The sequence below is a fragment of the Lepus europaeus genome, chromosome 11 (genome assembly GCF_033115175.1).
Source record: "Lepus europaeus isolate LE1 chromosome 11, mLepTim1.pri, whole genome shotgun sequence".
Taxonomy (NCBI): Eukaryota; Metazoa; Chordata; class Mammalia; order Lagomorpha; family Leporidae; genus Lepus; species Lepus europaeus.
In genome coordinates, this window is record NC_084837.1 from 82,144,080 (window position 1) to 82,170,590 (window position 26,511).

The 26,511-nt window shown below is 40.0% G+C and overlaps 1 protein-coding gene across 2 annotated transcripts in view; it reads right to left on the bottom strand.

Moving 5' to 3' along the window:
• The window catches only part of ICE2 (interactor of little elongation complex ELL subunit 2), a 42,207-nt gene extending 27,198 nt beyond the window's left edge, over window positions 1-15,009 (bottom strand). The window contains exons 1-9 of one of the 2 annotated variants that reach the window (XM_062206044.1): window positions 14,886-15,009; window positions 13,900-14,021; window positions 12,097-12,201; window positions 4,803-5,064; window positions 3,873-3,992; window positions 3,180-3,317; window positions 2,475-2,588; window positions 2,167-2,326; window positions 1,126-1,307 (exon numbers count right to left, since the gene is read on the bottom strand). In XM_062206044.1, coding sequence (XP_062062028.1) covers window positions 1,126-1,307; window positions 2,167-2,326; window positions 2,475-2,588; window positions 3,180-3,317; window positions 3,873-3,992; window positions 4,803-5,064; window positions 12,097-12,201; window positions 13,900-13,940 — 1,122 coding nt within the window. In that variant the 5' untranslated portion in view covers window positions 13,941-14,021; window positions 14,886-15,009. Of the gene's footprint in view, window positions 1-1,125; window positions 1,308-2,166; window positions 2,327-2,474; window positions 2,589-3,179; window positions 3,318-3,872; window positions 3,993-4,802; window positions 5,065-12,096; window positions 12,202-13,899; window positions 14,022-14,885 lie in introns of those variants that run through there. The other variant, XM_062206046.1, reaches the window with a different exon arrangement.
• Window positions 15,010-26,511: the final 11,502 nt, after the last annotated feature.

Consider the following 26,511-nt stretch of genomic DNA (forward strand, 5'->3'; position numbering starts at 1 on the left):
TTTTTGTTTGTTTTAAAGATTTATTTGAGAGGCGGAGTTACAGAGACAGACAGCTATCTTCCATAGTGGGTTTACTCCCCAAATGGCAGCAAAAAGCCAAGGCCATGCCAAGTCAAAGCCAAGCCAAAGACCTGAAACTCCATCGAGGTCTTCATATGGTTGTAGGTTCCCAAGGGTTCTGGCCATCTTCTGCTGCTTTTCCAGGTACATTAGCAGGGAATGGGATCAGAAGTGGGACTTGAACTAGTACCATATGGGATGCTTAACCCGTTGTGCCACAACGCTGGCCTGTACTTAGAAAAAAAAAATTTTAGGACATTCATTTGTTTATCTCAAAGACAGAGTCATACACACACACACACACACAAATGCACAGTGACAGAGAGGGAGAGAGAACAATAGAGAAACAAAGAGATGTCTTCCATCTGCTGATTCACTTTCCAAATGGCCACAACAGCTAAGGGTAGGGATGGCCCAGGCTGAAGTAAGGAGCCCAGAAGTCCATCTGGATCTCCCATGTGGATGGCAGAGGCCTAAGCACTTGGGCCATCTTCCTCTACCTTTCCAGGCACATCAGCAGGGGGCACGGATTGGAAGCGGCTATCAGATATGGAATGCTGGCATTGCAAGTGGTGGCTTAACTCACTGCACCACAATGCTGGCTCCACTTTTATAAAAAGAGAACACTGAGGCCTAGGAAAGTTAAATTAGTTGTTTAAAGTTTAGCTGGATTTGGAATTCAACTCATTTATTTATTTTTGAGAAGCAGACAGAGAACTCCCCAAATACTCACAAGAGCTGGAACTGGGCCGGATCAAAACTGGAGCCAGGAACTCAATCCAGATCTCCCTTGTACATGTCAGGGATCCAACTACTTGAGTTAACATGTTCTCTGCCTCCCAGGGTGTGCGTTAGCAGGAAGCTGGAATCCGGAGCAGAGCGCGGATTCAAACCCAGACACTCTAACATGGAACTGGGCGTCTTAATCGCTAAGCCAAACAGCTGCCCCTTGGAATTCAACAAAGCCTCTACTTTCAACTACTAGGTTTAGAAACTTGCAATAAAACTGTGCTTCTAAAGGATAAACAAGCACATTTCCCTAAGGAAAAGAAAACGATTACATACGTCTATTTCAGATATATACTCTTCAGGTTTGTCCATAAATACTGCAGAGACTGGAACAGATGTGTTTTTGGACATCATGCATTTTAATGGAACTTCATGGAACATTTGATTTCTCTCTCTCATTGTCATTTTCTTTCGGGGAAGTGGTGAATTGATATAAATTACTTTAACTGGTTTTGACCCTTAAAATAGAAGAATGGGTGATCAATATCTACAGTTATATTAAAAAAATAAACCAAAACAGAATATTTGACAGAAGGGTCACAAAACAAAGAAACAAGGAAGAGTAGTAGCACATGTCTCATATATTTGCCACCTTTGGACAAGAAGATTTTAAAGTCCCTGAAAGACCCAAGAGCAAGAGAATCTAAATGGCAAGAGAAACATGTTTTCTTTCTAACAAGACTTAAAAAGTATTTCACATTTTACTATTTTTTTACCACAGAAAATATTTTATATTTAATTCAAATCTGTAGTTTTGTTTCATTAGACAGTCTTTCATTCATTATACTTATGTTGTTACAAATAATATTAATTCTGAAAGATTAAAAAAATGACTAAATATGAGCCAAAACAGTAAGGGGGATTTTTATATGGAGAAATTAATGTGCAAATATTAACTTTACCATAAAGAAATACATCCCATTGCTTCTAAGCATAGGCCTCCCTTAATTCCAGTAACAGACAAGTAATTAAGTCCTGGGACCTCAATCCATTTGAGGTTGCTAATAAAGTACTGTACTCTTCTCTATTTCAGTCAAAAGAAGAACCTCGTCACTTTCTGTATTTCTAGCCACTGTGAGTTGTACTAACCTCTCTACCTCTCCCCTCCAACATTACTACAGATGGAAAAAGTGTCAATTCTATAGTAGTTTTATATATGAAAAAAATTCCACTAAGGATAAATGCCAAACTTACAACTTCCTTGAATGAAAACATATTTTTATGTCTGACAAGTGGACATGTAGGTTTAGACAGCTGAAATGGAATGGTTCACACCTCTCTTTTGAAAGCATTATCTAACCAGAGCAAATCACAAACCTGCAACAGGTATAACTTGAATACACACTGGAATTTCCCACTGCTCCTTGTAGTCTGGTCCGTGATTATTTAATAAAGTAAACAATGATCGACTCGTTAAAGCTATCTGAGGTTGGTATCTTGCAACAAGTTTCTCTGCATTTGGATCTTTACTAATATCCTGAAAAACAACATATAATTTGTTATGTGGCTATACTTACTGAAAATTTCTTTCATAAAGCATTGAAAAAAAGGAAGAAAGGAAGATTTTAGAATATTTTGTGAGGGACAGATTATTTAGAAAGACCCAAAACCACCTTGGTACTTACATAATGCATAGCTTCAGCTGTTTGTTCTGGTGTTTGAATCGTAGGATCATCTTTTGAGAGCTGCAACTTTGCAGGCATGGAGGGAAATACTGTTTTCACATATTTTACACTACCCTGGATAAGAAATGAAATACTTATTGCCAACATTCTGATATTTTTCTTTTCCAAAGAAAACTATCTTTCATCATAGGAAACTCTTAACTTGAAATTCATCACACTACCAAATGCAAATGTCAAATTTAGAACTTGTTTAAGCCAAGATATTGATGTTTTTGCTTGACAATGACCACCCATGTTTGTTGGAAAAAAGGCTCCAAGAGAAGGGTTTCATGGAATTTCCCCTGTACTTTAAATTCTATCCTCCCCTTTTATTAAGTATACATGTGAACAGGTAGTGCAAGATACTCTTAAGTATCTTCTCCATACCTATTTTTAATGTATTAACCTAGATTCCCTTAAAAAAAGAAGGGCATTTTGTTTGTATTCAGCAGTATTAAGGAAGACAGGAAGAAAAGATAAGCAAAAAATAAAGTTAGTAATGGTATTTTTTAAAACAATAAACATTTTTATTCATAAAATAAGGGATTTACAGTGCATACTTAAAAAATTTATCAATATCCAAAATTTAAACATAAAACAAAATCTACATGAAATATAGATATCTTAGATCAAAAAAAAGCACAGATTTTTTGTGATAAACCTTACCAACACAAGAAGAGTTTTTTCTAACTTCAACCCCATTTCTATACTGAATGGGAAGAACCCCATTAAGCTGGTGACTTCATGGAGGGTATAAAGCTCTGGATACTTTTTCACTTGTTCAATGCAAGCTCTTAAAATTTGCTAGGAAATAAGAATTAAGAAAAATACATTTATACTATACTACTGAAATAATGTAACAAAAAATCTCAGTTATAGGAGACTATTTATTGCAAAAATTAGCCTCATATCATTAATCAAGTTTCTAATAATCCACATATATTGTACATTACTTATTTGCTTTAATTTTTTATTTTTCATGATTTTTAATCTCATTTCTTAAAATACTGATATGTAATACTAAAATTAGCAGTCATTAAAATTAAAGATATTTTTTCCATGTTATTTAAAAAACTGACAAAGAAATAAAGCCACATGAAAATTTCAACACTATTGCCTTAAAAATTACATGAGTGATAAGAATAAGTTTAATATTCTATAAATATTTCCAAGCACAATGACTTAGTGGTCATTATAATCCACAATTTAAAATATAAATGATGAGTAAAACATATATAAAACTTGGTTTTTAAATTGCTAATTTTGAGTTCTATAAGCTTTGGCCAAGCAATCGCACATTTTAGAATGCTACTACTGCCTACCAGTTGGCAGGCTATGTATATATGACTTTTTTTTTACCTCAGTAAAGTGACGGGCATCATCAGAAAGCATATTATAATCCTGTGCACATTTCTTTGCAGAATTCTGCAAAAACTTTAGGAATTCAGTAACTTCTTCACTCACATGTTTTTTCATATCCTGATTTTTAAAAAAGTAGACATGTCTTGGAATAAAAAGTTTTGTTAAGTAAAAGTAACTTCTCAATCACTGCTCTAATAATTTGGAATTACAGAAGGATTAATCAACCAAATTCAAAGCAGAAACCAGAGAAAAAATTAATGAAAATTCTATTAGAATGATAAATTTGTTACTAAAACCAGAAAAATAGAAAAGTAAATGACTAATACTGTATAACATGCTTAAGAATTAAAAAAAATATTTTCTAAGTTTTAATAAAAAAATCCATTGGAAAACTGAGCAAATGATATGAACAGGCAAGTTGTAAAACAAAGAAAAATGGCTTACAGACACATGGAAAATGCTTACATTAGTGATCAATGTAAATTAAATTAAGGTAAATCACCACTTTCACCAAATCAAATTGAGACAAAAAATGTAATGTTCAGTATTACCAAAGAGAATTAAAAAAAAAAAAAAACAACTTTCACGTAAGAATGGTACAAATAAATTGGTTTAAACTTTTGCAGAACAATTTACTCATGTGTAATCCCAGATCAAAGCTTTAAAAACAGGCAGTTTTTGATGTAGCAATTTGATCTACGGCTAGAACTTAAGACCAACTGGAATGAGACATGCTCAGAAGTAGAGCAGAACACCTGAAGTACAACAGAACCAACAAGAGACTTAAAGAATCAATGTTTTGTCAACTAAACTCCTTACATTCCCCATTTTTGTAAATATGACAGTACATAATACCCAAACAATGTAAAATTATTTCCTGGCCAATTTTTAATATTTTTTACTACAGCTAAAGGAAAAAATACGTACCAGGTACTGCAAGTAGTCATTTTTATTTATTCCAACAGCTTTGGAATTTGGAGGAATATTTGCGTATTTAACCAACAAGTCCACATAACTCCTCTGCTCTCTCTGTGAGAAACGAGAGAAACGAGGATAAGGAACTCTTGGTTTTGGAAGAAGAACCATTCCAACTGTGGTTTTAACTTTTTCCTTTGCTTGAGTTGCTGAACTAACTGCCGGCTCATTTTCTACAGAACTTGCTGAGGCATTCAAATTTTCTCCTACACGTCTGGAAAAAGAAATACAATTTACAAATATGTGCTTTTCACATGAAGATTACTATCACGGAACTTCATGATTCTCAATCAGGGAGAATATGCGTGATTAACAGAGTATATTCTGGCTTATTACCTAACTCTGCCACCTGCACTTCGATGTTTAGCCATTTAGTGTAGATTAATGTATTTTGCAAGGCAGGATCACATTGTAAACTTTCCTTCAATTACCTGATAAAGAGGAAGAGGCATACTTCTTAGACTAGTTTTTCTGTTTGGAAGTTTATTCCACTTACTGAAGAGGGGAAAATCATTTTTGCCAATTATATACCAGGTATTTTTGTGTTTACATTTTATTACAATGTCAGTTTTTTATTAATTACATTCTTCAATGAGATATATCAGTTAATGTGGTGAACAAAAGTTAGTAAGAATAGGACGTAATGGGGTTACAACTTGAAGTTAACAAATTTTCTGGTCTCCTCTATGTACCTTAAAAATTAAAAGGAAAATTCCAACATTATATGCCATATTTTATGGCATAAGTAGTGGTTATAGAAAAGTTATACAATCCTCTATCATTCACATATATGACTAAGTGTTTTCTTTTTAAGGATGCAAAAGAAAAAACCTGGCATATTTACAATGAAATACACTAAAAGAATTGTGGTCAGGAATCTGTAATCATATGTTTGTGAAATGTTACCCATGGTTTAAAACAAAAAAAGTCACCTTACCACTCCAATCAATACAAGACTGCAAATTTCTTATCTTGTATCATTATTTGTCTCTACGTTCTTGCTAGTCATTTATTGTAACCCACATTTTCATTATTAGGATTTAGAAGGCCATCAAAACACTACATTTTCTTATCCTTTACAAGTCAAATTTCCACCTCAGAAGCTGTTCCTATGACTTGGCTCTAAATTAAGCAAAAGTCCACAAAGGAAGGAAAAGTAATGAGAAAGACAGACATTATGGATTGTCTTTATTCTTCTATTCATCAACATAAGTGATGATCATGTCCCAGCCTATGCTAGATACTGGAGACACAACCAACACTAGGCACAAGAAAATTTCTGTTCTCCAGGAACTAGTAAGATCAAGTGGCTCACACAAGTGAATAGAGAAGAATACATACATACATCAATAAAATGTGACTGTAGAGATCTTAGGTGTCCAGACTGAACACACCAAATAGGTGACTGAGAATAATCCTCAGGATATCATGATCAGGGATTAAGAGAGACAAAGTAAGGTGGAGGTGGGGTGGGTGGAAATCCAGAGCAGAAGTTCCTAATCATAAATGTTAAATTAATTTCCTTACAGCATTTTGGAAGCCCAGTGCATCTGGGTTGTCACAAAAGAGGTGGAGAGAGGTGAAGGAGGCTAAAGTACTTAAAGGTGAAGAAAACTAGCTGTCTATAATGTGTAATACTGTTTTGTAAACTCTTACAGCTGCTTTCAGGCTTTCTTTTATCATATATAAACAAATCTACAGTTACTACTTATCCCAACTGCATTTTATTCTCTTTTCTTTTTCTTATGGTTGCTTTCTGAAATATTTCTCTTAAATATAACTTTATTGGGCTGGATGTTGTGGTGCAGTGTGTCAAGTTGCCACTCATGACACCCTCATCTGAATCGGAGTGCTGGTTCAAGTCTGGGGTGATCGGCTACTGATCCAGCTTTTGTTAATCTGCCTGAGAAGGCAGTGGATGATGGCCCAAGTACTTAGGCTCCTGCCACCCATGTGGCAAAGCCAAGTAGAATTTCTTGCTCCTGGCTTGGGCCTGACCCAGTCCAGTTGTTGTCGCCATTTGGGGAACAAACTTGCAAATGAAAAATTAAGCTATCTCCTTCTGGCTCTCCTTCTCTTCCTTGTCTGTCCTTCTCTTCCTGCCTTTCAAATAACTAAATACTAAAAAAATAAAAAATAAAAAATAAAAAAATTAAAAAAAAGCAATCTATTATTTTCCTTTTCACATTCAGGCTATTATTAAAAAAGTATGCAATAATTATCTATTAAAGTCATTTCAGAATATTAAATTTCTTTTAAATATTTGTTATAAAAGGTGGGAGAACTTTGGCCTAATACGATTGAGAATTACTAACTTTGATTTGTATCTAGACAAACAGCAAGTTAAATCTCCACTTTAAGTCAACTTTATGATACTAAATATGGTGAAAATTCTCAGTGAGAGCCTTATTTGAGAAGATATAGCCCCCTACCCAAATAAAGCAAAATAATCAAGATAACTCTTAGAGCTAAGCTACAGATGAAAAATCAAGAGAAAATTTAGGAAGTTAGGATGCTTAGACTGACTCTGAAAATAATATAGGTGAAGGAAGACATACTTAGCTACTAAAGTTTCTCCAATAACTGTATAAAAATAAGCACATTTTAGGTTAACAAAATGAATATTAACTGCTGATCTTGGGAGAAATGTATTACAGCAAATTGATTTCTCACTAGAAAATGTCATGAGAGCTATTCAAACCTAACGGTATTGTGTCCTCAACTCTTAACAATACTGCTTCACAGCTGTCTCTCTGAATATGAGAACATGTCTGTCCTCGTGGCACAAGCTGGCAAATTTAATTAAGCTGCAGCAGCAACAAGATGCTGACTCAGATATGCCAGAGTAGGAATGTCAAGAAATTCTAGCAGTTTAAATTGGCTACATTCAGCAAAGAATGAAATGGCAGCACATCAAGATCATTTCTGTGTGCAGTGCTGTCAAAATCTTCATCAGGGTGCAAAGCCCGAGTCTCTGACAGGGCTTCTCTACCCACAGTTACAGCATTATGTTTTATTTCAGTTGATGGTTTGAAGTTTTCCCCCTTCATTTTGTCAACTACACAGTCTGCTTTTTTACTTCAAGTTTCTGTGAAAAAACAGGCACAATCTAAAACTTTGAGTTTCCTATTTAAAGCCTGCTGGTTTGGTACACAGCTTCTTTAAAAAGCACTATCTGAAAATTGTGCTTCTGGCCTCCTTTTCAAGTCTTCTTGTATCTCCTGAGTCTGATTTACTTTTCTGTATTAAATATGTAGAAACTTTACTGTTTTCTACTTGAAGCTATTCCCTCTCCCAACCCATTATTGGCTTAAAACTCAGTTATAAATACCTGCAAATCCTGTCTTTAATTTTTAAAATTGAAATGTTTTAAAATTAAAAATGTTTACACTGGCTATTTCTACACGAAAGGTTTGCAGGCTTCTTAAGTTTCCTCCTTTATTCTTAGGCAGACTTTCTAAATATTCTACAAGGAATATAATTTCTTTTTGATGCGTTACAGAAAAATAATACCATGTTAACTTTCTATATTATTCACATGTAAACACATTATCCCAGTAGTCCTTTCATTTTACAATTCTTTATGGAGCACAGATAATCAAAACAGAATGCATTTCACATGAAAATTAAAAATGAATACTTTGTGACAGGAGAAGGGCTAAACAAAAATTTCATATGCTGAAAACAGTAAAACCAAAGGTAACACTTTTAGGCCAATATGTTAGAAAACACAAAACATACAAAATTAGCGATACTACATATTTTGCATTCTTTCTGGCTTTTTTGTCTAAAAAAATCTATAAATTAATAATAGAGCTTGAAAATACAGTTTTTACTATAACAATATTTAGTAAAATGTAAGGTTAGCTTAAGAGACTAGAAACATGACTTGTATCTTTACTATACTAAAAGGCAAATTAAACTAGTATGTTACTTTGTGCTAAATAGAAACCTAAACAGAAGAATTCATATTCTAAAAACAGGAAAGATTGTAGGAGTTCAGTATACCCAACTGCTAGCAATATATCCTTGTACAAGGCCAGGCCAAACCCACACCCAGTGTATGTTGAACAGACTTGAAAAAAACACTAAAATAATTAAGAAGCAGTGGTAGAAGAAAGACTTATATCAGAAATTTTTTGCCTGAAACATGAAGGCTGAGATAAAAGTTTAAAAATACTGCTAAGTTTTTTTATAAAGGTTAAGATATGTTATCAGAATATCAGGGCAATAAAATTGGTAGGAATCCTTTGATTCAAATAGACAAAGGTAATTTTTAATTTACCTGGTAAGTTTTAAAAAATTAGTTGTCCCCAAGAAATACTACAATTTAACAGAAATACTTTAAAAAAATCCAGATGCATACATAAGGTGATCTTACTGTTCTAATATTTCACAGCTGACATTAGCAGATGCTATAATTGCACTATGCAAGAAGAAAGTTGCTTCTGAAATTCTCAAAGCACTTGTTTCTTTAATGTTCTTCATGACAATCTGGCACTATCTATCAAAATAAATATACATATACCCTCTACTTGTAATAATTTATTCTAGTAATACACATATAAAAAGTATGTTCACTGTTTATAACAGTAAAGGAATAGAAATAAGCTAAATGTTAATAAAATTATATACATCCAACAATAGAACATGATACCACTATAAAAATAATGTCAATGTATATATACTAATATGGAAAGATCACCAATATACATTGGGAAAGAGAGACGATAATGCAGACTACTATATAAAGCTTGTGTTCATGGTGGAATAAAAGGAAGGGAATACTCATATTAAGGTGTATCACATTCATTTATTCCAAGCTGAGTTGGTTTCACAGATATATCCTTTTTCCTTATGGGTTCAGATTCAAAAGGCTGGGTTGAGAGTGCAAAATTAGTACTTATTTTAAAAGGAAGTCTGATTATCAGCCAGAGGGGGAAGCCTGAAGAGGAAGATGGCGTAAGAGTCTGAAACCTAACACAGAACCAGAAAACTGGGAAAATGGACTATCTCTACAGGAGAGAGTTTACTGATGACAGTGAGATGTGGTGGATGCCAGGGAAATGTGAGTCGGATGTTCAAGGAAAAAATGTGCAGCAGATATGCAGTGAATCAAAGGTTCGTTTTTTCAAACCCAGCCATCTTTTGATTGGGCAGTTTAATCTATGTACATTTAAAGTAATTACTGACAGGGAAGAACTTACTGGTGCTATCCTGTTAACTGTTTTCTACAGTTCTTTTTCTTCTTTTTGAAAGGTGTTATAAATGCTTTGCTTCTTATTTTCCCTCAGCAATCATATACAAGTCTTTAAAGAAGTCTTGAGTACAAATAAGTAGTAAGAAAATAACTAGGAGGGGATGAGGGGTCCAGAGATAATTTAAACAGGAAAAAAAGTGAGCAAATTAAAATATGAATCAAGATGACTGAAGATGGGAAGAACAAAGGCATTGGAATCAAGGGGGTGACTGAGAGAAAGGATACTAGCATGGCAAGAAAAGATGGGGAGATCCACCGCTGTAAAACAGGAGAGGATAAAAGTAAATGTTGAGGGGCCAGCACTGTGGCATAGCGGGTAAAGCCGCCACCTGTGGTGTTGGTATTCCATGTGGGCACTGGTTCAAGTCCTGGCTGCTCCACTTCCGATCCAGCTCTCTGCTATGGCCTGGGAAAGCAGTAGAGGATGGCCCAAGTCCTTGGGGCTCTTGCACCCACATGGGAGACCCAGAAGATGCTCCTGGCTACGGATCGGCGAAGCTCCAACCGATGCAGCCATTTGCGGACTGAACCATCGGATGAAAGACTTTCTCTTTCCCTCTCTCTCTGTGCCTCTGCCTCTCTATAACTCTGCCTTTCAATAAATAAATAAAATAAATTTAAAAAATAAAAACTAAATGAACTTTCTTGGGGAGCTTGTTACTCCTCATTTGGGGTATTTACATGTCTTTCTAGTAAACTCAATTACTTGGTTTCAGATTCAACCATATTAGAGTAGAAACAGTCAATCAGAAAGAAAAGAGCTGCTAGAGGCAGGTGTACAGTAAGAATTGAAAATATTCACTGAATAGTCTTTTTCATACCAGAGAGAAAAAAAATAAAAACCTTTGGTAATTTGGCAATATTTACTAAAATATAAAATGTACATATTGTCTGACCAAGTGATTAAATTCTTATTGATTCTACAGAAATTCATCAATATATTGTTTATAAATACAATAAAAACAAAGAACATATTTTATAACACAGGACTAGCTAAATGAATTAAAAGTTCATCTACATGAGTCCAGCGCCGTGGCACAGTAGGTTAATCCTCCGCCTGCAGCACCAGCATCCCACATGGATGCTGGTTCTAGTCCTGGCTGCTCCTCTTCCAACCCAGCTCTCTGCTATGGCCTGGGAAAGCAGTGGAAGATGGCCCAAGTCCTTGGGCCCCTACACCCGCATGGGAGAACGGGAGGAAGCTCCTGGCTTCGAATAGGCGTAGCTCTGGCCGTTGCGGCCATTTGGGTGGGGAGTGAACCAATGGAAGGAAGACCTTTCTCTCTGTCTCTTCCTCTCACTGTAACTCTACCTCTCAAATAAATCTTTAAAAAAAAAAGTTCATTTACATAATGAATAGGAAACCATTAAGACTGAGCTATGGGGCCAGTGCTGTGGCACAGTGGGTTAAGCTGCTGTCTACAGCACTGGCATTCCATATGGGTGCCAGTTTGAGTCCCCTGGCTGCTCCACTTCCAATCCAGCTCCCTGCAAATGTACCTGAGAAAGCACCAGAGGATGTCCCAGGTGTTTGGGCCTCTGCACCCACATATAAGACCCAGATGAAGCTTCTGGCTCCTGGCTTTAGTCTGATCCAGCCCTACCTAGCCACTGTGGCTCTTTGGGGAATGAACAGCAGATGGAAGATGTCTCTCTTTCGCTCCTTCTCTCTCTATAATTCTGATTTTCAAAAAAATAAATAAGTCTCTTAAAAAAAAAAGACTGAGCTATATGAAGGGGCATAAAATATACACAAAATATTGTTTTAAATTGAAAAAGCAAAGTGCACAACAGTTTTACAGAATGAATCCATTTTGTGTATGCATAAACATTCATGTGTAAAGACTGAAAAAGTACCAGAATTTCTATTTTTAAATTTTTATATTTCTATAATTTGAATGTTTAATAGTAGAGATAGATATAAAACTTCAATGGTCAGGACAACAGTAATTAAATATAGAATAACCAAATAAACAAACATATTACCTGCTAGACAAGATACATAGTTCTTTTAAACTTGGAGCCATCGAATGATCTTTGTAATTTTCCCGAGAGAAAAACGTCTTTAGGCCATTTTTTGGGGAATCGTCCCTGGGAAACAAAGTAATTTACTTGCAGATTTGACAATTCAAAATCTCACATTAGACTTACAATCATACAATTGTAATTTATAAATACATGCTCTCTACACCCTTTACCTTTTAATTCACCTCTTTATTGTTTAATTTCATGTATCAGGTTTATGAACTTAGATGTTTTACTTCTTCAACAGCTTTAAGCCTAGGCTCATTATGAAATTACCCAGTTGCAACTATCAATCTTGCTTTCTGTATAATTTATTCAATTAAATACATGTCAGAGAAACTTGAGTGTTAAAGAAACAACAGCCTGAAGTACAATCAAGAGTCTAGGGGGCAGGGCTCACCCCTGGCTCTGAGGCATCATGTTAAAATGTTTGGTTGCTGGAAAGAAAATGCTACTTAATGTCTTTTTTTCATGCACTACTGTGTCAGGCTGAAAGATACAACAGATGGACTATCCTACCTATTTTTGTTAACATGGCAAAGGAGATAAATGGCACCCCTTTGTCCAAACCACCTCTATGGTAATATATGACTCTTTGTTCATTTCTGCTAAAACCAACTCTAAGGTGATATAATTTTGTGTAACATAATTAAGTTAGAGATGAACACATTGTAGTCAACACTTTCCATGTAGTAAGCATCCCAAAAAACGCTGGCTGCCAAGGAATTAAAAAATAAAAATAATGACAAGCAGTAATCCAGGAAAGACAAAGATAAGCTGGATTCTGTAGTAAATGGATAGTTTCAAGGGCTATTATTCTATGCAAACGTCCTAAACCACAGTTTCACAATGCCATGCGTCTGAACACATTCTCTACAGCATTGGCATGGAACACAGACACACACACACCTCTTAAAACCTACAACAGAACAATCTAAACAAGTGGCAAGTTTTGGCTGTCCCATTCCCTAAGTAGGGAATTCTAACATATCGCTTCTAAACTCATTTCTTGCTTTTAACGGCATTTATCCAAAAAATCTCCGATTAAGGTATTAATGGCAAAACTAGAATATCTTATTTGATATGTACCAGCACAGAGTTTCTTATTACCTGTCATGGTTCTGTGTCTGTGAGATCTGTCTAAATTCAAAGGTTTCTGTGTATCAACAAAAACAAAGGGCCTGAAGGAGTCTGAGCTCCTTGGAGATGAGAGCATCATTTGCACTAAACGAATACTTACTGAACCTTCTGATTTAATATTCTTTGAGTCACGTGCTGTCTGAATAATCTGTGTGACCTCTTGTGACTTTCATATCCTCCTTGGATGGCTCAGTTTGTGTTACAATGATCCACAGCAGCAACATGTCTATAGAACCACTGCACTGCTTCATGTGGTTCTCCATTTGCAAAATTCTCACCTTTAAAATAGTCTATGCATTTATATTATCATTTGCTAAAAATGCTAATAAAACAAAAAAAATCTCTTCTTAATAAGGGCCTTTTTATTACTTGTAGGGAAATGGGCAAGGTTTTTGGGCTTAAGAAAGTTCCACCATCTCTCCTTCACAGAAGCCCAATCAACCTAATGGTAATTTTGAGTGATGAATTTCAGTAGAGGAAGTGCAGTCAGCAAAATTCAATAGTGTTCAGTAGGTGAAGGTGACAATGAATTCTGAGACCCTGAACTTGTATCTTCTGCTTCCGATGCCAACCATCAGCCCTACTCCCAGCCTCTTCAGCGGCCTACCAGGAGAGACAACTCACCAGTTCAGTATTGGTTCGCTCATGGTCATGTTGGAGCTCATCTTTATAGATTTCCGCTTCACTTCTAGCCCACAAGTCAGCTCACAGCCAAGGCTCCAAATGAGGCAGAAATCCCTCCAGATCTACACTCAAGAAAAACAAAAGGTCAGGATCAAAAGCAAGCGATAGGCTAGGCTAGGGCATGTGCTGTGAACTTCAGTGTAGAGAAACTTCTCCCTATCACCTGCTCTCACAGATAAATACTTCCAGGTTCTTTCTAACTGAGCAGCTGATACGGAGGATGAGCTCTTCTCCATCTAACTTAAGCCAGGAGCCTCACTCTTAGGATATCTGATGAGGAAGTAAGGGCCCAAGCAGATGGTGACTTCAAGCCTGGATCCCATGGATCTTAAATTCAGTCGCTCCCCAACCCTTCACTGCCAAAGTAAATTTCACTTCCGTTTCCCCAGCGATACACTTTTTTGGGGTGGGTGGGAAGGGGAGAGGTGGGGCAGAATCCTAGGCCCTTGCAAGATCCCGATTCACATTTGCGGAGACTTGCAACTTGAGTGACATTTGACAGGCTCACTCGGACTTGACCTCCCCGTGCTCGGTGCTTCCCCTGGTCACCCCGGGGGACCGATAAGGTGGCCGGGGAGAAACTAACAGCCTCATTCTGCAGGCGGCCTCTCGGCTCTGGACGGGCCTGAGCCGCTCCCACTTCATAGCCCTCTCACATTCCGACCCAAAGTGGGGCTGGGGAGTCGATGAAGGCCAAACCAACCGCCGACAGAAAGAGAACGAAAAGAGACACACAAGTTCTTAGGAGGTAAGGTCAAGGGGCGAACAAAACTGGGGGAAGAGCCGCGCCCCAGCCGGGAACGGAGGCGCCCCGCCCGGCCCAGGGGGCGGCCATGTTCCCTCCTCCCGCTCCCCACCAGCGCGCCCGTCCACAACACAGCGCCCTCCCTTCCGCCTGTTGGCTACCAGGCAGCCTTTCCGCCCACCTCATGGTCCGCGGCGGCTCAGGCCTCGGCCGCAGACCCCACCGCATTCACGCTCCCACCCCAGGCGTCTCACTGTGGCGCGCGCGCCCCGAGAAGGCGGCATTTACAGGACGAGGCCGCGCCGCCTCGGCCCTGCGTGATGACGTCGGCAGAGTCGCAGCGGGCGGGGCCTGCGCGTCTCGAGGGGGCCGTCCCGCTGCCGGCCGGGCGAGCTCCGCGAGGCTCCGGCTGCGAAGGGCGTGCCGTGGTTTCGCGGCGGAAAGGGGTAGGGTGCTGGCTTGTTGTCCGAGTCCGCAACGTTTGAGTGGGGCTGGATAAATTGGAAGGACCCATAAAGGCTTGGCAGGACACTTAGACAAGTTTCTTAATTTCCTGAACTCCGACCCCTCATCTGGAAAATGCAGATGAGCCCCTACCTTGTAGTGTTTTGTAAAGGAATAAAAGAAATATGGGATGAGGCTGTGCTAAGCACAGTTCCTGGCCCGTAATAAAGCCTATTTAAATGCTTCTTCCCCTCCACTCCACTGCCCGCCGCATGTTGGATGTCCGTTTCCACTCGTGACCACTTTTTCCACACTGGTTTGTTACCACGAAGCTAAAACAACACTGAAACCTGAGTATGGCTTTTGCTAGGGCTTTCTACCTCTGGGAATGTAAGACTTTTGAATTAAAGAGCCAAGCAAGAGAAAGAGAAGTTACTAGTGCGGGAGGCACAAAGCAGGTTTGAATAATTAAAGGCATGATAGAATACATGAGTTAACAGATTGGGCTGTTGCCAGGTGGGCTCATTTGAGGAACTTGAGTGTGTGCTTTGACGGTGCTATGGCTGGGATGTTAGTTTTGCGGTTCCCTCACAGGCCCACGTGCTGTCGAGAGAGCTTGCAAACAACCCAATTATCCGATAGAGGCGGCAGGCTCAGTGGGTGGTACTTAAGTAATGGGGTAGGGTATGACCTTGCAAGATGGTTCTCCGGAGGGCATTGGTTGTAAAAGCCCGGGTGGGGTGGGCCCGCCTGCCCCCGTCTAGCGCTCTGCTTCCTGGCTCTCTCTTCACAAGCTCCAGCATTGTCGTCCTCTGAGCCGACCAGGTGGCTGAAGTAATGGACGCTACTCCGTCTTGAACGGCGAACATCCAAAACCGTGAGCCAACACAAACTTCCTTCCTTCCTAAGTGGCTTATCTTGTTACAGTGGCGAAAGCTCAGACAGGAAATTGGTACCAAGGAGTGGAATCATTACTATATACAGGGAAATGGGGTGCAGCTTTTGGAATTGGTTTCCTAGAAAAGATTGGAAGAGTTTGGGGGAGCTGGCAAGGTCCACCGTTCTGTGGATATGCAGCGCAGTAGAGGCTGTTGGGTCAGGGCTCCCAACACCAGAGTGCTGGTGGAAAAGTGGACGGATGGTCAAGGGGATGTTGATGAGGTTTCAGGTGGCAATGAGAGTTCTGTTGGGAGGTGGGCTGCCTTTGCTACACTGGGGCAAAGAACCTGGCTTTCCTGTGTCCTTGTCCTGAGAATTTGTGGGAGGCTGAACTCAAAGATGGTGAACTAGTTCGGTTTGGTGGAGGAAATCTCAAGGTGGCAAAGCATTCGGGCTGCAGCGTGGATGGTGGTGGTGAAGTTTTACACTGAGAATCAGAAGCAGAATGGAAAACAAACAGAAAATATGCAGCTTAGCCAGAGAAGGCAGGAAAAACAAGGCTGTTTGGGACAAGAAAGTCAGGTGGAAAACTCTCGTGCTAAGGAGATGAGTGCAAGTAAAAGGGAGCCCGGGCAATGAAGCCCTCCTGAGTTGCAGCCATGGTTCAGGTGGATCCAAGTGTAGCTAGTGCTAGTGGCTGCACCTGGGCAGTCCCATGAGGCTGGTTTTCACAGGTGTGCAAAATGTAAGCGATAGGGAGTCATGAGGCGTGTACCAAGATTTCAAAGGAAAGCCTCTGATGTGGCAATGGCTAGTAGAACTGTGGGAGTGAGGGAGCGGAAAGGTAGAGTTCTTAGAATAGGAAGTGCCAGCCAGGAAAAGCTTTGAGAAGTGTGCCACGTGATCTTTGGAAGGCTGCAGACATTATGCGAAGCCAGCCTGAGAGCACAGCCATGGGGGCGGGTGCAGAGGCACAGAGGAGTCTTCATAACAGGAAGTAGGGCAGGAGAAGGGGAGAAAGAGCCTCTTCTAAGAACAGTGATGCTTGTTTGGGAATACCTGAGGGCATAGAAAGCCCTAGAAAATTATGGGCACACACAGAGATGTTGAGGCAAGGGAAGGTGTTTTTTTTTTTTTTTTCAGCTCAGTTTGTTTTTCATTATATTTTTTACATTTAACATTTCTTTATGGTGAAGACATTCAAAATCTTAGTTTTAAGAGTAATACACAGTACATGATCCATGTATATAGTTCTGCTACTTTGCAAAAGGACCCCAGAATTCTTACTGCAATGTAACTCTTAGTGTTCATTGATCAGTGTTTCCCCATCCCCCCACGCTTCCCAAACTCTAGTAATCACCCTCCTCTCCCCTTCAGTGAGATCAACTTTTTAAGCTGCTACATACAAATAAAATCATGCAGTGTTTGTCTTAGTGTGCTTGGCTTACTTCACTTACCATAGTGGCCCCTACTTGGATCGGTGTTGTTGTAGTGAGGATTTCATCCATTTTATGGTTGGTTAGTATTCCTTTGGGTATCTAGGTACCATACGTTATCCATTCATCAGTTGGTACACACTTGGGCTGTTTGTATTTCTTGGCCATTGTGAAGAGTGCTATCATAAACACAGGAGTGCAGAGATACGGAAAGTGATTTCATTTCCCTGGGGTGTATATCCAGTGGTGGAATTCTTGGATCATACAGTAGTTACATTTTTAGTTTGTTGGAAAAAATGCAGTACTATTTATTACAATGGCTGTACTAACATTCCCATCAACAATATAAAGGAGCTCCCTTTTTTCTACATACTTAACGCTTGTTATCTTTTGCCTTCTTGATAATTCTCAATCTAACTGGAATGAGATGATACCTTATTGTGGATTGGATTTGCATTTCTCTGAGTGATGTTGAGCATTTTTTAATGCTCATATCGGCCATTAGTATGTATTCCTTTGAGAAATGTCTGTTTAAATCTGCTTGGGGCAGGTGTTTGGGCCAGTGGGTTAAGAGACCATCTGGGACACTCATGTCCCATTTTCCTATTTTGGAGTTCCTGGGTTTGAGCCTCAGTTTTGCAGTTCCAGGTTTCTGCTAAAGCACACCTTGCAGCAGGTGATAGCTTAAGTGGTTGGGTCCCTGCTACCCAAGATAGGAAACCTGAAAACCTGTATTGAGCTCCTCCTGGATTCTGTGTGGGCCAATCCCAGCTGTTGCAGGCATTTGAGAAGTGAATCAGCAGACTGGACAGCTCTGTCTCTGAAATATATATATAAAATTATATTTTAAGAAATCTGCCACTTTAAAATTATCTGTTTTATTGCTGTTGAGTTGATTGAGTTCCATATGTATTGTGGTTATTAACCCCTTGTCATGTGTATAACTTATGCATGTTGTCTGCCCTTTTGTTGCTGTTGAGTTAATTGGGTTCCATATGCTGGTTGTTAACCCCTTATACAATTTCTTGCAAATATTATCTGCGATTTTGTAGGTTGCTTTTTTACTCTGTTTACTGTGCCAAAGCTCTTCAGTTCAATCAAATTGCATTTTTTTTTTTTTGCTCTCATTGTCTATGCTCTTATGGTCTGATTGCAAAAAATCCTTGCCCACTCCAATGTTGTAAAGTTTTTGCCATCTTTTCCCAAGAGCATCAACATCTGAGGTCTTGAGTCCATTTTGAATTGTGTTTTGTACACAGTCTAGTTTCATTCCTTTGCTTGCAGATACTTAGTCTTTTCAACAAATCAGCCTGAGAAAACTGTCTTTTTTGAAAGCTTGTTTTTAGCACCTTTGTCAAAGATCATTTGGGGAAAAATGTGAGTTTGCTTCTAGGATGTACGTTCTGTTCCATTGGCCTATGTTTTTATGCAAGTACCATGCTGCTTTAATTATTTTATTTTGTAATGTACTTTAAAGCCGGATGGTGTTTTGAATGCCTCCTACTTCTTACTGCTCAAGATTGTTTTGACTTTCAGTGCTGTTTTGTGCCATCACACACATGTTCGTACTGTATTTTCTAGTTCTGTGAAAATGTCATTGGCATTTTGATAGAGATTATATTGAGTCTATAAATTTGTGTTGTGTGGACATTTTAATGATATTATTCCAGGCCATCAGCAGAGTAGCTTCATTTCTTTGTGTCCCCTTCAATTTCTTTCATCTTTTTTTTTTTTTTTTTTTTATATGAAAGGCAGAGTTATGGGGAGAGAGGAAGAGAAAAGAATGGCTGCAACAGCCAAGGCTGGGCCAGGACAAAGTCAGGAGCTTCATGTGGATCTCTGACATGAGTGCAGGGGCCCAAGGACTTGGGCCACCCTCCACTGCTCTCCCATCTGCATTAGCAGGGAGCTAGACAGGAAGTGAAGCAGCCAGGACACAAAGTGGCACCATACGGGATGCCTGTGTCACAGGCGTTGGCTTAACTCGATAGGCCACAGGGCCAACCCCTGCATGTTTACTTTATAACCTGCAGCTTTGCTGAGTTAGTTCATTAAGTCAAATAGTTTTTTTTTTTTTTTTGAGGGGTTGGAATCTTTGAAGTTTTCTATATAAGATAATGTTGTGGGGCCAGCGTGGTGGCGCACTAGGTTAATCCATTTGGGTGCCGGGTTCTAGTCCTGGTTGCTCCTCTTCCAGTCCAGCTCTCTGTTGTGGCCTGGGAGGGCAGTGGAGGATGGCCCAAGTGCTTGGGCCCTGCACCCGCATGGGAGACTAGGAGGAAGCACCTGGCTCCTGGCTTCAGATCAGTGTAGCTCCGCCCACAGTGGCCATTTGTGGGGTGAACCAACGGAAGGAAGCCCTTTTTCTCTGTGTCTCTCTCTCACTGTCTAACTCTGTCAAAAAAAAAAAATTCTAAAAAAAAAAAAATGTCTTTTTCAAACAGTCACAATTGACTTCCTTTCTCTTGCTTGTTTGCTGTGACTGGGTTTTCTAGTACTATATTGAATAAAAGTGGTGAAAGCAGGTGTTTTGTCTTGAAGAAAAGCCTTCAGCCTTTCCTTGTTCGGTGTGTTAGCTTCTTACATATGGCCATCAATATGTTGAGATACAATCCTTTTATTCCTAGTTTGTTCAGATTATTATTATTTTTATATGAGGGGGTGTTGGATTTGTCAGATGCCTCCTCTGCATCTGTTGATGAGCATACGACCTTTGTTCTTCATTCTGGTGATGCGTATCACGTGTATTGATTTGTACATCGTGAGCCATCCTTTGCCTTGCTAGTTGGGAGGAATCCCTTTTGATCAATGTGAATAATTGTTTTCATGTGCTTCTGGATTTGGTTTGCAAGTGTTTTCAGAAGATTTTGCATCTATGTTCATCATCTGTTGTTCTCTTTTGTTGTGTCCTTGTCTGGTTTTGGCAATCAAGGTAATTCTGTCATCATAGAATGAGTTTGGAAGAATTCCCTCCTATTTTCTGTAATAATCTAAAAACAATTGATGTTAATTATGCTTTAAATGTTTTGTAGAATTCAGCAGTGGAACCATCTGGTACTGGGCTTTTCTTTGATGGGAGACTTTTATTGATTTAGTCTTGCTGCTTGTTGTTTAGGTATTTCTTCATGATTAAATTGTGATAAGTTGTATGTGTCTAGGAATTTATCTATTTCCTCTGTAATTCTTCTTGTTGCTGTATAATTAATTGACAATCACTAACAATTCTTATATTTCCATGGTATCAGTTATAATGTCTCTGTTGTCATCTCTGATTTTTTTTTTTAGAGAATTATTTATTTTGAAAGGCAGATTTACAGAATTGGGGGGGGGGGGATGGAGATCTTCCATCCACTAGTTCACTCCCCAAATGACCACAACGGCTGGGGCTGGGCTAGGCAGAAGCCAGGAGCCAGGACCTCCATCTGGGTCATCTTTATGAGTGGCAGGGGCCCCAAGTACTTGGTCCATCTTCTGATTTCCCAGGTGCATTCACCAGGTGCTGATTCAGAAGTGGAGCAGGGCCGGTGCTGTTGGCATAGTGGGCTAACTTTCTGCCTGGGGCGCCAGCATCCCATACGGGCACTGGTTCGTGTCCCAGCTATTCCTCTTAAGACCCAGCTCTCTGGAAAGCAGCTGAAGATGGCCCAAGTGCTTGGGCCACTGCACCCATGTGGGAGACGCATAGGAAGCTCCTGGATCCTGGCTTTGGATTGGCCCAGCTCCAGCCATTGTGGCCATTTGGGGAGTGAAGAAGCGGGTGGAAGACCTCTCTCTCTGTCTCTCCTCTCTATCTGTAACTCTGCCTCTCAAATAAACTTAAAAAAAAAAAAAAAAAAAACAAAAGAAGTTGAGTATCTGGGACTCAGAACTGGCACCCATATGGGATGCTGGCATCACAGGCCATGGCCTAACCTGCTACACCGCAGTGCTGGCCCCCATCTCTGGTTTTGAATCCCCTCATTTATTGTTAGTCTGGCTAAGCATTTCTCATTTTTGTTAATCTTCAAAGAGCCTTGTTTCATTGATTTTTTTTTTTGTAAAGTCTCTCTCCTATGTATTCATGTCCTAAGTTTTATTATTTCTTGTCTTTTACTCATTTTGAGCTTGATTGCCCTTGTTTTCCTAGTTCATTCAGGAATAGCAATAAATTGGTTGAGATCTTTGTGCTGTTTTTGAAATGGGCATTAATTGCTATAAAATTCCCTCTTAATTCTGCTTTTGCTGTATCCCATAGGTTTTGGTATGTTGTGTTTCCTTTTTAATCTGTCTCAAGAAATGTTTAAATTTTCATTTTTTTCTTGATCCATTCATTGTTCAGGAATAAGTTGTTTGGAAGCAAAATAAATACATAAAAACCAAAGTTTTTCTTGTTACTAATTTACAGTTGTGTATCATTGTGATCAGAAATCATACTTGTTTTTGAAATTGTTTACTTGTTTTGTGACCTACCATATGATCTTTCCTGGAGAATGTTTCATGTGTTGTTGAGAGGAACATGTAATCCGCACCTATTAGATGGAGTGTCTGTTAGGTCTAATTGATTTTTGGTGCAATTTTCTATCTGGATGAGCTGTATCTCTCTGAAGGGGATGTTAAAATTCCCCATTATTACTGTTTTGTAGTCTTACATGTCCCTTTAGGTCTACTAATGTTTGCTTTGAGGTGAGGGTTTGACTCAGTGGTCAGGGTGCTGCTTGGCATGCTGGCATCCTGTATCAGAGTGCACAGTAACAGGGAACAGGATCAGAATTGGAACAGCTGGACTCAAACCTGTACCCATATGGGCTATCAGTGTTGCAGGTGGCAGCTTAACCTGCTACTCCACAACAACAGCCTGCCTCTCTCTCTCTCTTTCTTTCTTTCAGATTTATTTAAGGGGGGTGGAGACAGACAGACACACAGAGAGATCTTCTGATTCACTCCGCTAATGGCTGCAATAGCTGGGGTTGGGCCAGGCTGAAGCTAGGAATCCGGAACTTCATGTAGGTCTCCCATGTGGGTGGCATAGTCTCAATTACTCTAGCCATCTTCCTGTGCTTTCCCAGATGCATTAACAAGGAGTTGGATCAAAAGTGGAACAGTGGATTTGAACCAGCACCAATGTGGGATGCTGAGGTTGCAGGCTTTGGCTTAACCCAACACATCACAACACCAGTCGATGAATGTGTTTTCAACTGTGAGATGGGCATAATCCTTTGTAGGGGGCGGGGGGAGTCAAAGGCAGAATGCTGTGGTTTGGATTTTAGTTTCAGTGTACCCCAAAGGCCTGTGTGTTAAAGGTTTGACCCCAGGATGGCATGATGGGAAAAGGTACAAACTGGATCCAATTTGGTGTATGAAAGATGGGCCTGGTGGGTGGTCCTCGAGTCACTGGGGGTGTATCCTTGGAAAATAATTATTGTGAGAGGTTTGGTTGTAAAAGCTGAGTTGGGCCCAGCCTCTAGCTGCTTGCAGGCTCACCATATTATCATTCTGTTATAGGGGAGATGACCCCTGGCTGGACTTGTTCTAGGTTAAGGGAAACACTGATACAGGTGGGCAAGAAAACAAGGTTTATTTACAGGGATAGCACACACCGAAGTGGGAGTATGGGCAAGGTTGGGAAAGAGAATAAGCTGCAGCTGACAAAGGTCACAGTTGCCCTTTTATACAGGGTAGGATCTACAGGGTAGCCCTGGGTAGGGCCTATTTGCATATTCAGGAGAGGCAGAGTTTGGGGCAGGGCTGCAGCACATGTTGTCATTTCTAGGACAGTGTCCTGTGTCTGGTGCATCATGGGAAGTGGGCTCAGGTGCATGAGGAGGAGTAGATGTGCTGAGCCTGCTGCTACATTGGTGGGGTTTGGGAGATGTAGGGCTGCTGCTTCAGGCATTGTGGCAGGCCTGAGTTCCTCCTCACAGTCTACCTGCCAATATCAGTTCCTGCACTTGTGCTCCACAATTTCTATCTCCTGCCTTTCCACTCTACTGAACTAACGGAGTCTGCCAAGTCTTGGGTTTTGAACCTCTAAAAATTGAGTTAAAATAAACTGTAAGTAGCTTTTCTCAGGTATTTGATAAGGTGGTGAAAAGCTCACCAATACAGATAGGAAGGGGCATTCGAGACAGACTGGTACGAAGAATTTAAGAAACCTGTTGCATGGACAGATTCTATTTATGTGCTCTCGGGAAAGCATGTTATGAGTTTAAGAAGGATTGATGATATTGGTACAAGTTATGCTACAGGGGCCCTTAGGTAGTTTATTTTACCTGGACTGTGAGCACTGTGAAGGATAGTAGAGAGAAAGGATGGAAAATGGGCTGGGGCCAGACCATAGACAATGTTATAAGCCAGACGAAGGAAGTTGGACTTTATAAGCAGTAGCTTGCTAAGGGGAGGAAAAAGTTTACAAGCAGAAGGATGACACAGAGCTTCTGTACTTAGTTAAGTTTATTTGGCAACATGTTGTGTGAATGGCAGAGAAGAGGCCAGTTAGAAGATAGCGCTTGTGAGTTCTTGAAAGTCAACCCGAGCAATGCCTGGTAGTGTGCACTAGCATTTCTTATTAGCTAAGTGACTTTGCTGGCTTGGGCTAGGACAAAGGCAGTTGTATCTGTAAACTTGTTATTTCTACAATGAAATAGCCTGGCATGAATTATTTATGAAGCAAAGAGGTTGATATAGTCACAGTTTGGGAGGTACTGAGTCTATGGCATAGTGCAGGCTTTGGCTTTGGGGAGGAGCCTATGGAGGATGGTACAGAGCCTGTAGAGCAGCAAGTGGGGAGCAAGGAAGTAGTGGGTGCAAACGTAGGTGTCTATAATAAGTTTCTTAGGAGAACTCAAGAGGTCACAGAACTCTCTTCCCAGGGCATGCCCCCAGTGACCCAATGATCTCCCACCAGGCCCTACCTTCTAAACACCATAGAGTTAAGTTTCTACCCTCCTGGTAGCATTGTCTTGTGACCTTGGGGTTTAAGTTCTGGCATGAGTTCCAGGGCCAAATCCCATTCAAAGCATAGTGGCAGTGTATTAGTTGATGTGTTGGGTACTACAGCTGTCCTCCCTTATCCATGGTTCTGCTTTCTGTAGTTTTGGTTACCTGCAAAACTGTGCTTTGAAAATCTTACATGGAAAATTCCAGAAGTAAACAATTCATACACTTTGAGTGACTTTTATTATAGTATATATTTGATTGTTTTATTTGTTATGGTTGTTAATGTCTTACTATGTTTATGTTAAAGTATAATAGGTGTATATGTAAGGCAAAATGATAAAACTGGGGTTAAGTACTATCTGTGCTTTCAGGAATCTTGAAACATATTCCTTAAGGATAAGGGTTGCTGTAGCTCACTAGGCAGGGAGAGCTAGAGACTCCTTCCCTAGTCAGCAGCAACTGCTGTGGTTGTTTAAAAACTCATGATGTTGAGATGCACTAGCCCGTAGTAGTGTGCCGTGGTAGCTTCCCCAGACATGCTGTGTGTGGATTCCAGATGATCATCAAACACTATGAGTATGCCCTGGCCTGGTATATTGGCGTCCCAGTGGTTGCTAGGTAGTGCACAGACAGAATTGTAGAACCAGAAGGACCTGGCATTTTTCATCAGCTCTCTTCCTGATAAAAGTAAACAGGCCAGATTGTCAAGTAACTTTTCCTATATCACATGATTGATGATAAAACTGTTATTAAAAATCCAGTGCTATAACTCGTGCCATTTGTTGTGGGTTAAATGTTTGTGTTTGCCTCTGCACCCCCCTCCCCTGCGCCTGCACCTCCCCCTCCCCCTATTCATATAATGAAACCTTCATTCCCAATGTGGCGGTATTTGCAGGTGTGGCACTGAGGGAGGTAATTAGGTTTTAAGTCATGAGAGTAGAGTGTCTGTGATGGGTTTAGTACATTTATAAGAGACGAGAACTCACTGTTTGTGCCACATGAGGACACAGCAAGAAGATGGCCATGTACAAGCCAGAAGCAGGACCCTCCCCAGAAAGTGTTTTGGCTGGCACCTGAGTCTGGACTTGGCAGCCTCCAGAACCATAGAGAATGTCTGTTGTTTAAGCTGCACAGTTTCCGGTATTGTTATAGCAGCCTGAGCAGAGTAACACCTGTTAAAATAGGTGAAACATACGCATCCTTTTATTATTACTATCATGCTCTACCTTGTGAACCACAAGCAGCAAGTTGAAAGACCATGGATTTTTCGGAGTTAGCAGGTTTGTATGTCAGTTCTGTCAACTGAGAGTGTGATAGTTGTGTGCCCTTCTGGAGTCTTTGTCCTCACCTGGCTCAGGGAGACAGTAATAGCTCAGCTACAGGAGTGCTGGGAGGATTAGTGGAATGCTCTTGTTCTGCACGAGGTGGTGTTTGGCCGAGCAGTGAAGACAACTGTGTACCATATCAGAGCACCCGGGTTGAATCCTGACAATGCTTCTCACTCCAGTTTCCAAATATGCACTTAGGGAGGAAACAGGGATGGACAGTAGTTGTGTTCCTGCCCCCCCACATGGGAGACGGGGATCGAGTTCCTGGCTCCTAGCTTCAACCTGGCCTGTATGCGTAGAACAACTACCAGCGAGAATACTTTTAAGCAGGTTAAAGAAATACTAATTCGGTACAACCTGAAGTAGAGTCATCTAAGATATGTTATGACTGATTATGAGAAAAATTAAGTTGAAAAAGAGTTAGTTGGAAAAATCTACAGAGGCCTTTGGAAATGGAGAGCATTTAAAGGCTATGTTCCTCATTGTATTTTTTGTCAGACCTAGCCCTGGCCATTGTAGGCACTGGTAGAGTGAAGCAGTACATGAGGTCTCTGTCTCTTACTCTCGAAAAATACATAGAAGTATAAATGATCAAAGGAGAATAAAACAGTGGAGGTAGCACTGTGAACAAAGGCTTGTACAGAGAAGAAAAGCTGTACGCGCATAGAAGTTTCTGTGCGAACACAAATGAGCAAGGAACGAATGCCGTTGGAGAAAAGGTAGAGACTGCTTCAGAGAAAGAGTTTAAGTTGTGTCTTTAAGGATGAGCATGAGTTAACCAGGTAAAACAAGGCTGTGGGTTTTC